Consider the following 15,171-nt stretch of genomic DNA (forward strand, 5'->3'; position numbering starts at 1 on the left):
GTATCTTCATCAAGGCAATATTTGAACTGGTCAGATAAAGCAATCTATTATCTTTTTTTTTGTTGTGGGGCAATGGGGATTAAGTGACTTGCCCAGGGTCACACAGCTGGTAAGTGTCAAGTGTCTGAGGTCAGATTTGAACTCAGGAACTCCTGAATCCAGGGCTGGTGCTTTATCCACTGTACCACCTAGCTGCCTGAGGCAATCTATTTTCATTGGAATGCTTCATTTGGCCAACTTTCTACATGGCCTGATATTTCTTTTTCTTTTCTTTTTTCCCCCATTTATTTAAGTGGTAGCTTCCCTGAAGCTACTATTTTAAATAATGCAGTTTGTTCCTCCGACTTCAGAAGTACAGCAACATTTTTACAGGCTAGAAACCAGGTGAAAGGTCAGTGTAGTCATTCCCCGAAGCTAAATATGATGATTCTGCAAGCTTTGGCTAAGTGAATCCTATGAATTTTGAGTTTATTAGGTAATATGACATTTAAACGCTTCTTTGTCAATATGTATTACTTTAAACCTATCTAGTTTTAATTCCATTTGCTGTTGTGTTACCTAATTCTCCAACTGGAGTTTGTTAAATGGTTTTACCATTTAAAGCAAATAGTGTCATTACTAAACTTTGCCAACTTTTAAATTTTTTTACTTCCAAATAATTAATAATTATGTTTATTTGATGTCTGTAAACAGACCCCAAAGCTGTTCCTTGTTTACCTTTTCATGAGACCACTTTTTTCCCTGATTGACTCTCTTACCACTGAATCAATTAATCAGTGATTATATTGTGGAACGTTGTTCCATAATCATTTTAGGAAGAAAGTATGTAAATTTTAGCAGGGGAGAAAGCCCCAGCTTACTGACCAGTCAGTGAAATTTTAGGGCGGTTTTGTGGACAGGTATGTAAGTGTAAGTCTGAATTTACCATTGAGGCAGATTGATTTCATGTGTTTTGTTTTGTTATTCTGCTGGGGTAGTTGTGTGCTTCACAGCGGTTAAATTCAGCAAAGAAAATCCTGTTATTGAAAGATATAAAGGATAATTGAAGGGAGGTATAACTGATGACACAATAAAGTAGTATTGTAATTGAGTTTGTAGGCATCTTTCAGTGTTATAATTGTTGGCTTCTTCAAAAGGAAATCTAATAAATTAACTATGGACTACAAATAGTTGGTTAGTTTATTGATTATTGCTGTAATTACTGACTGAGCTACATATAATGAGGCAGGCTTGCAGTATTGGCAAAGAAGGAATTTTAAAATTTTATCATTGGTGGAGAGAGTGAGTTAATAATTTTTTTTCTTTATAATTTGAAGTATTGTACCAATTATGTTGTCTGTTAGGTCAGATTAAAGACAGATTTAAGAAGCTGACTTATGGTAAATGTGAGAGAAACTAATAAAATAAGCTTGATTTTTTTCTTGTCAGTAAGTTAGAGATGTGGGATTAATAATAATAACTTTTTATAATTCTTTATTGACTCTACAAAACACCTTTCTTCCAGAAAGTAAATAATATTCCTTCTATTATAATTAGCCCGTTACATTTATATGTATTACCATGTTAATAAGGTTGCCTGAAAATGTGCTATTTTCACTGGAACAATCAGTTAATTTTTTACTATCCTTGAAGCAAAACTTTTAGCATTTCAGTATCATAGGTCTTTGGGTAGGACATAGGGGATTGATGGTAGAGTATTTCTGTGGCACTTCTAGTTTCTTTTAATTTCAAGTTCCTTCTAGTATTTCTAGTTTATCCTAAAAGACCAGATAGGGAACAAAAAACCCAAAAGGGTTGAAGAATGTTTTTTGTCTAAACTGTGATGTACAGGTGAATCGTCAAATCATAGAACTTCTCCATTAGTAAATATATCTTAGATAGGTATTGCAGTGGGCAGCTGAGCCTAAAAAGTAACAGCAAGAAGCGAGCTGGTTAAGTTGCTTTAGGGAAACTGCTGTTCTTTCGATGATCCTAAAGTTTGAACTGAAACAAATGTCCATTTTAAAAACACTAATATTCCTCTAGGAATGTTATGTAATTGTAGATCATGAAGGTCCCACACTCTCTAAAGAATTGGAGTTGAGAATCACAGACCACAGTCTCTCTGAGTTGTGAAGGATCTCAGAAGCCCTCTAAGCCAACCTGAAGCCCAACAATAATTTCTTTTTCTACATTGTCAACAAATTGGTCGTTAAGCCTTCATTTAAAACCTCAAGTGCAGGGGAGCCCATTACTTCCTGAAGAAGTTCCTTCCACTTTTAGATGATTCTAATTGTAGTTGTTGTTGTTGTTGTTTTTTAATATGGGACCTATTTTTCCTATTGGAAGGAAAAGTTGCCTAACAATTGAGCCTGAGGCTCTTCAATTTAGTTATTCTGTGGAGGATTTATGGGGAAAAATGGATGAGAATTACACAAATTGGAAAAGCATAGACAGATTGTGCTTTGGGGAGGAAAAGCAGTAAAAAAGCCATGTAGTAGATGTGTAGGAGATGCATTTTGGGCCCAGTTACAAAAGATAAGTATTTAATGGAATAAAACCATAAAATGAATTAATAGCTTAAGTTGTTCTTCAGAAGACTTGTGCCAATAAATAACACATTTCATCTACCTCTGCCCCAAAAGTAGATAGAATTATGAATTTGTCCATGCACCATCCTTTAGCTTTTCTTAATATTTCCTAAAATTTTTCTTCCTTCTTTTACTAAAAGTATCTTGGAACCCATACTCTCCTTAGTAGTTTATAAAATATGAAAGTAAACTGGGCACCACTCGACTGTAAATCTTACTAAATCATTCATATCAAGAATTCTCTCAGACTACTATATTTGCTCTGGTGGTGTTGCAACAATTTTTGCCATCAAAAATTATGCTGCATATTTATCTTTAAAAAGGACATTAATATTAGGAATGGAATTGCTTGAATTTGAATTATCTATTGTACCTTCGTTTCTAGGCTGAGTTAAACAGCAGAAATCCTCTGAAGTAAAACGTTTTCTCTAAAATTATACTTGTTTTCCACACTAAACTTAACAAAAGTTTCAAATAAGAAATGTAGTTGTGAAGTCATAGAGCCATGGTCTATGACTCTGTGGTCATAGATCTCTAGAGTTAAAAGGAATCTCTTAGTGATCATATAGAACAGGAATTATTAACCTGGAGTCTCTGATCTTAAAAAAAAAAATGATAACTGCATATCAACAGAATTGGTTTCCTTTTTAATCCTATGTATTTTATTTGCTACGCTTAAAAACATTATTCCGAGAAGGGGTCCATAGGTTTTATCAGACTGTCTGCCCAAAGGGTCCAGGACAGAAAAAGAGTTTAAGAACCTCTGATCTAGCGGCAAATAGTCAATAAGGTGAGCGACCATGCTGGATGATCCTGATTTTTAACTCAATTGAGGTCTGAATGTGAATTATTAATTCTTACTTTCTTGTGTAATTCAAACTTACCGTGCATGGAAAGACACAATAGGCATGAGTAGGCTGCAACACATTACAGATGAGGACTTGCACAAACATGGTGTAAAGGATATCATCAGACAAATGTATGACTAGAAAAGGGATGAGTCTGTCATGGAGAGTGAGTGAGGAGTAAACAGTAGACATGCCACATTCTCCAAGGGTATCAATGAAATGTCAGAAACTCTCAAGGAAGACCCAGATCTCTTCAAATGTGGTACTTGTGTTCTGAAGTACTGATCTTAGAAGGTGTCACCTGTTTTTACATGGGAGGTGGGAAACAGTATTGTGTTTTTTTAATATAAGAAACAATTAAGAAATAACAAGCAGGATGACTTCGGAAAGGCCTGGAAACACATGTATGAATTGATGTATTGTGAAGTGAGCAGAACCAAGAGAACAATGTACACAGAGACAGCAGTATTGTTTGATGAAGAACTGTGAATGACTTGACTGTTCTCAACAATACAATGATCCAAGACAATCCCAAAGGACTATTGATGAAACATACTATCTGCCTCCAAAGAAAGAACTGATATTGATGGAACATTCTGAAGCATGCTCTTTTTCACCTTCTTTCATTTTTTTCTTTTAATCAAGTTGTCTTGTACAAAATGACAAATATGATAATGTTTTACCTAATCATACATGTATAATCCACATCTGATTGTTTGCCACTTCAGGGAGGGGGGAAAGAGGGGAGGGAAAGAGGGATAAAAATTGGAACCCCCCAATATATGTATATGTGTATATATATAAAGTTGGTGCCTAGAAAATTCACTGGTAAGAGAGAGAACAGAAAATGAAACTAAGGTTTGGTTAGTTACCAGACATACATGCCTCTCAGAAATTTACCCTGGAACACTCATTTAGTGAAACGTCCTACAGGATGGGTGTTTTTGCTTGAACTGGGTCGATCAGCATAGTTCCACTTTTGTTCTTGCTGCAAAACTTTCAGCAAACCTAGTTAGCAGTCTCCAATATGGACATACTGTGAATCAGCAAGAGCATTCCTATAGAATTTTTCTTCCAGGACACTTACCTTGTGGAAAATATTTTTTCTTGAATACTTATACTTTACTTTCTTAGTCTGTGTACTTGGCTGGTTAGTGTTGTGGTTCTTTTTTAAAATTTGTAACTTAGCTTTTATGTTTCTTATTCTTCATTAGAAAAAATATGCTTTTAGTGTTATAGGATCCTTCTTAAATGGCAGTTTTCCATGAAGAAAAAACCATTGTAATTATTGATTGAGTTTGCTGTTAGAATTTGAATTAGGTGGTTTACAAATAGGAGAACTGTTAGACAACTCTCAAAACAAAACAAAGCCAAAGAAAATGTGTATTTCTTATCCCCTCGTTGAATGTGGCCCTCAGTCTCAAATTAATTAGATTTTGGATGTCTGCTAAACTTTGTGTCACATCCTTATTAAAATTGTTTAAGAATTTTTTAAGAGCATCTCGGGGAGGATACTGAACCTATTCTGCAGCTGGTTCAGGAGGCTCCATTAACAAATACAAAACTGATTTAATCTTTACCTGGTTAGTTTATTGATTATTGTCTCACTTACTACATGAGAGAGAATACCAGGAAACAAATTTGATAACTGTTAATACTAACTTTGATTTAATAAAATATTTGTGTACTAGTACTTTTGCATGAGCAAATGCTGGAAAAATTTTGGCAGTTGGATAAAATAAGTCATACTTTATATTTATATGTGTTTATACACAAATATTTTATATATATGATATCCATAATTCATATAGGCTTATAGATGCTAAGATAGGATTATAGACATATAGATGGTAGGTCTAGCTGGTGACTTTGCTAATATTACTTTGATTTGGCTAATGAAAGTATCTTGGCAGCATGAGGGTATCTTGTTTGAGATACTTTTCAGACCTAGTAATTTAGTATTTGGAATTATTGATGGGATTAACCCTGTTTAAAATGAAATAGAGGTTATTCCTCTTCTCTCCCCTCTTTAGAATGGAAGGTAGGATACAATGAACATTTTGGAAAGAGGAGGGAAACCTGAACAAGAAGAGGTTGACTTGATGCCAGAGAGAAATAAGGGTCACCTTTTCGGTTTTGGTACTTTTTTTTTTTTTTGGTGGAGCAATGAGTCTTAAGTGACTTGCCCAGGGTCACATAGCTAGTGTCAAGTGTCTGAGGCCAGATTTGAACTCAGGTCCTCCTGAATCTAGGGCCGGTGCTTTATCCACTGCACCACCTAGCTGCCCCCTGGTACTTTTTTTTTTTTAGTGAGGCAATGGGGGTTAAGTGACTTGCCCAGGGTCACACAGCTAGTAAGTGTTAAGTGTCTGAGGCCGGATTTGAACTCAGGTATTCCTGACTCCAGGGCCGGTGCTCTATCCACTGCGCCACCTAGCCGCCCCTCCCCTGGTACTTTTTGATATAGAAGAGGCAGCAGTAGTGACTGAGCTCCTGGGAACTCTGCTTAGTTTTATGGCAATTCATAAATTGGCTCAGCTTTTTTCATAAAGGTCATCATAGCCTGAGGTCTGAAATAGGATAAAGGATGTATTGTTATAGCACTAAGAATTTAGTTTGGGAGGACTTTGTTTATGATAAACCTTAATAAATTGGTTTAATTTATTTGGGTATGTATAACCTCTATCCTTTGGTTTTAATTGGGAATCCCCAGTCATAAAAAAAATGCTGAAAATAAGATTTTAGTGGAAGAAAGTCTACTTCACATTTGAAAGGGCTCAGTTAAAAAATGTTTTTAGAAAAATTAACAGATTACTCATTTAACATCCTTAATGTTAACTGTGAGAATTAGGTGCCTGTATAAAAATATTTAAATTTCCAGAAATTTTCCAATGATACCAGTAGCCTATATTTTATCAATCATATGCTAAAGATCTGAAGGGAAAAGACAGAATTTTTGTTTATTTGTGAGGTAAATAAATAAAATAAGAAAACAGGCCAATTTCATGCATGCAAGGTTTTATAGTAGGAAAAAATGCATTGCACCTGTTCTCACCCTTTACATTTGAGGGTATTTGTTTTCAAACTTGACCCCAAGCACCCTTTTTAGACACCTCTATAATTAATTTGTTATATTAAGGCATAAGAAGATTTTGTTTGCTTTGGTTTCTAGGAATGTGTTGAAGTGGTAACTGAAATTACTTACCTATTGTACATAGCAGTTAATTAAAGAAAAGCATTAAGTATGGGAGTGCAGCACTGCTGCTGTTGTCTTGTATCAGTATAAAAAGGCAGTAATTTTTTTGACAGCCACTGATTGGAAAGTTGCTTGCAGCCTTCCAGAAGCAAGGGGTACATGCTGTGGATCAATAACTGGCAAATTTTCCATTAAAAAGAATACCTGAGCAATGTTCCAAATAGCCACTGGCATCTTAATTTTCCATGGAAACCTCAAACACTCAAGTGCAGAGGACAAGTCATTTTCGGACAATTTTTCCAGACTACTTGTTAACAGTTATTGCTGTCCCAAAAGGTTGACAGCCTACATGATTGATATTTCATTTACTTGTCATCACTGTTTGAGTAATGGCGAATGCTGTATTTCTGTGGTTTTAAGGAACATAGTCTCCTGAAAAACGTTTGCTTTAGTGTATATTCCAGGGAGGATGTAGTGCACATTTATACTGTATGTATATAAGTCTTTAGGGTCATGGAATAGGAGGACCGATTTCCTTTACAGTTTGAAGGCCTCTGGAGAGCAGGGCACATTTTTGTAACCCCTTAGCTATCAAAAATTCACTTCCACTTTATTTTTCATAAGGGTGAAGAGATTTTTAACGCATTACTTGTGATTTCCCGTGATAATGCAGAATTTTATCATCTATATTTCTTTGCAAAATTCACTTGATTCAATATCTCTAGTGTACATAATAAATATTATTTAAGAATCACACTGCACAGAAAAGTACAGCAAAATTATATGTAGTGAGAATCTGTTTAGGAAGTCAGCAAAGGATCATAAAGGAAATATTCCCTAAATGTTATAACTAAATAGTAGTTGTTTGTCTCTTAATACCAAAGTATTAGAGTTTGGTTCAAAGAGAGTTCCCTTAGAAGGCATCCTCTTAAATTACTTCATCAGCAGGTTTTGTTTTTATTTTCCTATCGAGATTCATTTTGGGTTGTCTGTTAGTAGGAGTGAGGGAACAAAAGCTATCTCTAACTCTGGTTAGTATCCATAATTGCTGAGAGAAGAGAAATAAACTAGTAAAAACTAACATTTAATCACAAAATTTAGTTTAGTTTAATAAAATGTTGTCTCTGTGAAGACTCAGAGGAAGTATTTTTATCTCTTAAGTTTCCTCACTGTTCTAAGTTTAATTGTGGGACCACAACAAAATGTCTGTAAGGATTAGGCTTCTTTGTTTTATGCTGGTTTTGAGCATTCTTGAAACCTGCCAGTGGTCCTTTTGTATCACTTTAATTCGACCTTTGGAACACCTCACCGTACTTATTAATGTAACATTTAGGTTTGAATGGTGTTTTCCTGCAATATGCACATGTAAAGAATGTATCATTGGCTGGCATGTGGAGCAAAGTCACATATGAAACATTTACATTTGTATTTACCAGATTGGGACAGGAGTGGTGTGGGGAAGAGGCAACTGAGTAATAAAGCATTAAAACCCATTTGTATTCTATTTAATAAGTAACATTTAAAAATACTTTCAGAGATTATATACCGATCTAAAGTTTTAATCAACATTTTTATTTTAAAAAATAATTGTCAATTGTATCTGGGGGATTACACTGTACTAAACTTTCAGGCCTAAGCATTCACTATAGTCATTTTGATGTTCAAAGGGGGAATGTATTCTCAAGGCTGATATGTATATCAGCAATTTTAAAAAAGTACTGTGAATTAAACAACCCATGAGTGTCCATTCTAGTATTCATGCATTACTGAGTAATCTCTTTCTGTAATCTCTTTGCAGTATTATTCCACAGTAATGGAACAGCAAGTAAATGGACAGTTAATAGAGCCTCTGCAGATATTTCCAAGAGGTAATGTTTAACAGATTCTAATCAACAATGATTATTTCAGTAAACTGTTTCATCAACAGTTATGTTTTCCAAAGGTTTAAATGCACATAACATGATGTTTAGCTCTTAATTCGAAAAAACAAAAGAAGTATTCATTATCGTGGGGATTGCAGGCTATATTATAGTTATGGCAGATAAAATATCTAATTTACTAGAGTAAATTAAACTAACTAGATTGTATTTTGTTTTCAAAGTGCACATTTATATACGCTTAGAGAACTCTTTGGGATTTACACGTTTTCCAATCCAAGGCAAATGAATAACTTTAATTCTAGTTATTTGTAAATTGTGACTCATGATGATGGCCAGTGAGTGTTGTTATTGAGTGGGGTATTTTCAGTCAGTGGGGAAATAGAATTAGCTAACAGTTTTTAAGGGAGAAAAATTGGTAGAACTCTTAGAGCTTTGGTTTGTTGTTTAGAGGAATATCCCTACAAACAATGGCAAGTTCACATGCACAGTCATTTCATAGTTAACCTTTTAAAAATGATATAGGGGCATAAGGGTGAATCAGTGATGCATGGAACCAAGTTGTCTTTTTGATTTCTGAGTTAGACAGTCTCAGTCTTTTACCAGATGTGAGTATTTGAAACGTGGAGACTTTTCCTCAGAATTTGGATACTGTTGAAAAGGAAGGATTTATTTGTATAAATCCGTTAATACTTTCCAGTTTATCTGTTGCCTGTCTTGGAATTAGTATTTCCTAATTGATGATACTGACAAATTTCAATTCTTGAAGTACATTGCTCATCATTAAATTAATTAAAATAATGAAAAACCAAACTTATCCTTGTTAATTTGTTTCTGTACAAATAATCATGGAACAAGTTTTCCAGCTAAACATTCTAGACTTTCATTACTTAAGACTCTGAACTTTGAACTGGACAATTAATCAATAGAAATCTTATTCACATTAACAAGGTCTTAAAAGGAAGTTTGAGGGGGCAGGTAAGTGGTTCATTGGATGCAACACTGGCCCTGGATTCAGGAGGACCTGAGTTCAAATCTAGCCTCAGACACTTGACACTTACTAGCTGTGTGATCCTGGGAAAATCACAACCCTCATTGCCCCACAAAAAAAAAGGGAAGCTTGCTGAAATGGATGGGCACTCTTGTTATTCCATATAGAGGTTTGGGAGCCATAGCAACACTGAAGCTTTAGTCTTTCACAGGCCAATTTTTTTCCAGTTTAAAAATTTCTATAAGTTCCTTTCCCATATTATCAATATTCTGGTTATTATGATGCAACAAACATTTGCACAATATTTTGAAGAATTAGTTTAAGTACTACTTCTGATACATATTAGCTGTGTGACCCTGGGTAAGTCACTTGTCCTATCAGTGCCTACTACATTAACACTACAAATTATTGAACAATTGCAAATCTACATTGATAGGAGTTTTCTCACCATCATGGCTCTATACCAATAAAATCATTAAAAAAAAGCAAATTTCTTCTGTTTTCGTGGTCTAATTTTTTGCTTTTACTAAAAACTTTTGAAGTCCAATTTTATTTCTTTCAGGTTTTGAATTTTAAAGCCTCTGTTAATTTATTATAGTCACATTGCCCTAACAACTTTTGGTATCGTTACATATAGTGATAGAAAGTAACTGAAAAGATTATCTGATGTACCCTCTGAACGAACATTCTCTGACCCTTAGATTATTTAAAACATTAATTTGTTAATTATAATATCAATATATTATTGACACTTGATATTTATGTTACACTTTAAGGTTTTATACATTATCTTAATTTATTAATGTTTCCATAATTTGAAGGATATAAAAATTAAGGTATATATAACATCAGAAAAGCTAGGAGGATTGAAGAAAATAATTGCTCTAGGTAGGTGGGAAGCTGCTGCAAAGTACCAGAAATTATCAGTGTCGGAGCTGGTGTATATTCATTCACTCTTTGTTGCCCTTTACAATCACAGCATGTCAAAGCTGGGAAGGACCTTAGAGTTCATCTAGTCAGTTTTCCTCATTTTACAGATGAGGGGACAAAGGCTCAGGTTAGGTGATTCTGCCAAGGTGACCCAGCCAGTAAACATGTAGAGCTGAGCATTGAACTTCTTTGTCTGATTCCAAACCCAGGGTCTTCTATATCATGAGCTCTCTGATTCTACTACATCATCTCTAAATATTCAGGATATGGGAGCATAGGTCTCCCTGTTACTAAACTTCCTTTGATTTTGTTTGCATATATTTCCAGCAGTTTGTAGTAATTTGTTGCTCTTTAAATAAATGAGATAGATAAGTAGGATTTGGAAATTTGCAAAATTGAGCTTCAGATACATCTCCAAAGCCATTGACCCAATAGGGAGAAAAAAAAAGGATTCAATTCCAATACTTTCAAATGTACCCTATTTCCCAGTATACATAGCTGCTTTGAATATTCGAATAGTGATTTGTGTTTTATAAGAGGCCTCCTTTACAATTAAAATGTAGCTTTAGCTACATTTATTTACATTTATCTGTAAAAATACACTAGATTTTCAATAAGTTGGGTTTCTATAAAAAAGAGGGAATGTTGCTAGAGAGCTGCCCCAGAATCATTATAAGTCCTGCATCTGTCCAGACTGTGTGATCCTGGCCAAGTCATTTAAACTTTTAGTGTCCCTCAGCAGCTCTCTAAGACTATCAGTTGCAGAGCAGGTGCTTATCTGCATTACTTGAGGAAATCCTTATATGAATGAAATTGTAGATCCAGCCCCAAAAGCCAGGATGTTGTGACTTTTAGATTTTTGAGGGATTTTTTTTTTGCATAGCCTTTTAATTCTTGATCATAATGGTTTGAGAAACCATATGAGGAGACATGGAAATCCAGTAAAGCCTGTTTATTATTCTTGGTAAAGAACTTGTGTATTAAAAGTAGCATTTATTTTTTTAAAAAGTAGCATTTATACATGAAGTACTTTAGTGGAAGTACTCTGAGTGTTCTTCAGCAGCTATTGATGGCCTGTTAAGGACCTGGCTTTGAGTATATGTGTTTACTGTTTTGTTCAAAAGGTTTCTTCATATGTTAAAGAAAAGTATATTTGGGGGCACCTAGGTGGTACAGAGCACTGGTCCTGGATTCAGGAGGACCTGAGTTCAAATCCAGCTCCACTTGCCACTTACTAGCTGTGTGACCCTGGGCAACTCACTTAACTTAACCTCATTGCCCTGCAAAAAAAAAAAAGAAAGAAAGAAAAAGAAAAAAAGTGTATTTTGAACCCATATTATAATTTATTGAAGAAAAATACTCATTTCAAGTGGATTTGTGATCACATTGATTTGAATGTACCCTATAAGAAAGAAAAATTTATAAAAAATATTTTATCATACTATCAAACTGCAGAGAGAATAACATAGGCTATTCAAATATACTGGAAATGGATGACATAAAAAGAAACTTGATGTGTTTAGTAATTGTTACAACTCCTTAATAATAAATAGTTCTATTTCTTACTGTCAGAAAAAAGTAAAATACATGTGCATCTAAGAGGGAAAAAATTCAGATTCATCCTTCTCAAAACAATCAATCAAAATTGACAGCCCCTTAATATACAATCTATAGTTTTCAAATGGAAATAGTCCATAACATGTAGCCAGAAGCTTTTGTATTTTTAACATTTGATGGAGAAGTATTTGCTGAATAGGAAAAGTGCTAACTTGTAAAAGAGAATACAAAGAAATTACATTTCTCCCCTACTACTCCATCTTCAGACCTAAATATTAGTAGATGTCAGTTTTTATAAGCAACATGATGCAATGAGTTTGGTATTTTTGTGGTTTTTATAACCCATCTGCTTATGGTTATACAAATTAGTCCCTAAATTTGAATAGTCCTTCTTGCAATCTGCAGCAGTCTTTTTTGGTAGAAGTTTAAAAAATTAGATGATGTTGAAAGAAAAGAATATTTTTAAGATACTTTAAATGATAGAGGAAATTAAATGTAAGAGAGTGAAAAGATATTACAGAAATTTGAGTTATGAAAGGAATCTAATCACTTTAGCTCAGTTAACTTGATTTTGGTATGTTTTAAGCAGAAATTGGAATTTATATTAGGTAATGTCAGAAAGCTCTTTGCATTTATAAATGCTCACTCCTGCAAGTGAAAAACCCTGGTTCATAATTCCCACTTTGGGTCTAGGGAGCCACTTTTCAATCATTTCTCTCTGCTAATTTTGGTGTCACCCTCATTTCTTTTTAAACGATTCATTTTGAGCAAATTTGTAAATGGCCCTGATGTGTTCTACAATTTAGTCAATTACTGTTTCAGCCTGCAAGCCTCCTGGGAAACGGAACATACATGGCCTGAAGGTACGAATTTCAATAATTGTTTCAGTAAAGTTAGATGGATTTGTAATGCTGTGTTCCACTTATTGAAATGTCAAATAAAACTGCACTTTCTCAAGCTCTGACAAGCAGTTTTTTTAAAGGGAGGTGGGGGAAAATCATCGGGAATATATGCTTAATGTCTACATATGTTTGGATATGGACTGTTTTTTAGTGAAATCTTTTTTATTCTGTGAATCCTTTTATTGTAGTAAATGTGTTCAGTATGATTCTAGGTATTAGTGCAGATAAAAATCTGAGACAGGATATAGAATTTATTTAAATGCATAATCATATTGCATAAATATCTTCCTTTTGATATGTTTATGCCTGAAACATGGATTTATTTGATGCCTTTTATTTTATGTTTTGAATTCTGCATCACAGAACAATGAATGCTTCTACCTTTAAATAGAAAAACAAGCTGTTTCTGAATCTTGATCATTTTCTAACTAATTACTAGATCTTACTGTATTCCATAAGGCTAATAATTATCCTATGTTCCTCTCAGTGGCAATCTACCTCATATTCCTCATGATTCATGATGCCTTAAGATGCATATGTAACCTCAGAATACATCCATTTTGTTCCTTTTGTGACCAAATTGTCTTATCTGTGGTAGATCTCAAACAATTAATTGCCACTCCTCCTTTTTTGTTTCCCGTTCTCCTCTCCTTTTTCAATGCTGTTTAACTAAGCATTTAACATGTAACAAGAATCCGAACATTATGCAATATACTGGTAATGTAGTACCTTAACCTACATACTGAATAGACTCCAACCATGGGCATGCCTAGCAACAAGCTAATTAACCTTCATCATGAAATGAGAAATTTATGGCAAATTACAGGTTAATTAGAACCGTGTCCTCCGAACACAAACGACTGATAAAGATTCTTTCTTTGCCTGCAGGTGAATACACGGGCCGGGCCCTCTCATCATAGCAGCCCAGCAGTTTCAGATTCACTTCCAAGCAATAGGTGAGAACAGAATCTCAATTGTATGTTCAGTTATGGAAAGGAGGGGCTTGTATGAAAAAAATCTCTTTCCCTTGTCCCCCCAAAATCGACACATGATTAAGAAATTGAATAATTATGTGATATTAGTTATATATTGACTAAGCATAAAGGAACCCTTAGAAAAAATAATTGCAATATTAATTACTCATAATTTTGACTCTTCATCTAATATTTAACTGCCAAAGTGATTTTCCCCCTGACTCACCCCACTCAGTTAACTCTGGTGGATACCTATTAGCTACAGATCAAATATAAAATTCTTGATTTGCCCTTTAAAGCCCTTTGCCATCTGGCTTCTTCCTACCTTTCCAGACTTCTTACATTTTGCTCTCTTCTACAATATGTGTTATCAAGCTATAATAGTTTATACTACTGTTTCTCATACATCACATTATCTTCCAACTCCATGACTTTTCACTGACTGTCCTCCATACCTGGAATGTTGTCCCTCCTCATCTCTATGCCCTAAGTTTCCCTGGTTTCCCTTCAAGTTTCAGCCTACATCCTACATTCTACAGAAGGCCTTTCTCATCCTATTCCTGTCCTTCCTCTCCTACCCCATGGCCTTACCCTCTGTTATTGCTTTCCATCTACTCTGTGTGTGTGTGTGTGTGTGTGTGTGTGTGTGTGTGTGTGTAGTATTTTCCTAGTTATTTACATGTTGTCTTCTCCATCAGAATGTGTGCTCATTGAGGGCAGGAAAAGTGTTATTTGCCTTCTGTTGTATACCAGAACTTAGCACAGTTCCTGGCACATAATAAATCTGTTTTTTTCTTTTTCTTTTTTTTTTTGGTGGGGTAATGAGGGTTAAGTGACTTGCCCAGGGTCACACAGCTAGTAAGTGTCAAGCGTCTGATGCTGGATTTGAACTCAGGTCCTCCTGATTCCAAGACTGGTGCTTTATCCACTGTGCCACCTGGTTGTCCCCTTGTAATAAACCTTTAATAAATAACTTCTTTACTGCCTAAATGATATGATTTTAACCCTTTTGTGCAAACTAATCTTATTTTTGGCTTACTTTTCTTCCTACAATAATAACACATTCTTCATACTTAGCTAGAGCAGTTATAGTCCCTTATTATTCAGTGGCTAACGATAAGGTTTGTGAATTTGTAGTCTTTGTGGACAAAGACACACTTATCCATTTATGGGAAATTATAATGCTCATTAACCATTCTGCCAGAGAAAGAGAAAGGGTAGGGATGGGTGGTAAAATGTGCATTTCTCAGTGTTTTCTGTTCTCTAGTATCTTTAGAGAAATGAGGGGGACAAAGATTGAGTCTGTTGGCTAGGAAGATTTGGGAT

General features: G+C 34.7%; 1 protein-coding gene across 4 annotated transcripts in view; it reads left to right on the top strand.

Moving 5' to 3' along the window:
• MAP2K5 (mitogen-activated protein kinase kinase 5) overlaps positions 1-15,171 on the top strand; it is a 292,452-nt gene that overhangs the window by 40,158 nt on the left and 237,123 nt on the right. For all 4 annotated transcript variants that reach the window (XM_043988207.1, XM_043988206.1, XM_043988208.1 and 1 more), the window contains 3 exons: positions 8,413-8,482; positions 12,792-12,832; positions 13,760-13,827. In XM_043988207.1, coding sequence (XP_043844142.1) covers positions 8,413-8,482; positions 12,792-12,832; positions 13,760-13,827 — 179 coding nt within the window. The remainder of the gene's footprint in view (positions 1-8,412; positions 8,483-12,791; positions 12,833-13,759; positions 13,828-15,171) is intronic.

Source organism: Dromiciops gliroides, chromosome 2 (assembly GCF_019393635.1).
Source record: "Dromiciops gliroides isolate mDroGli1 chromosome 2, mDroGli1.pri, whole genome shotgun sequence".
Lineage (NCBI taxonomy): Eukaryota > Metazoa > Chordata > Mammalia > Microbiotheria > Microbiotheriidae > Dromiciops > Dromiciops gliroides.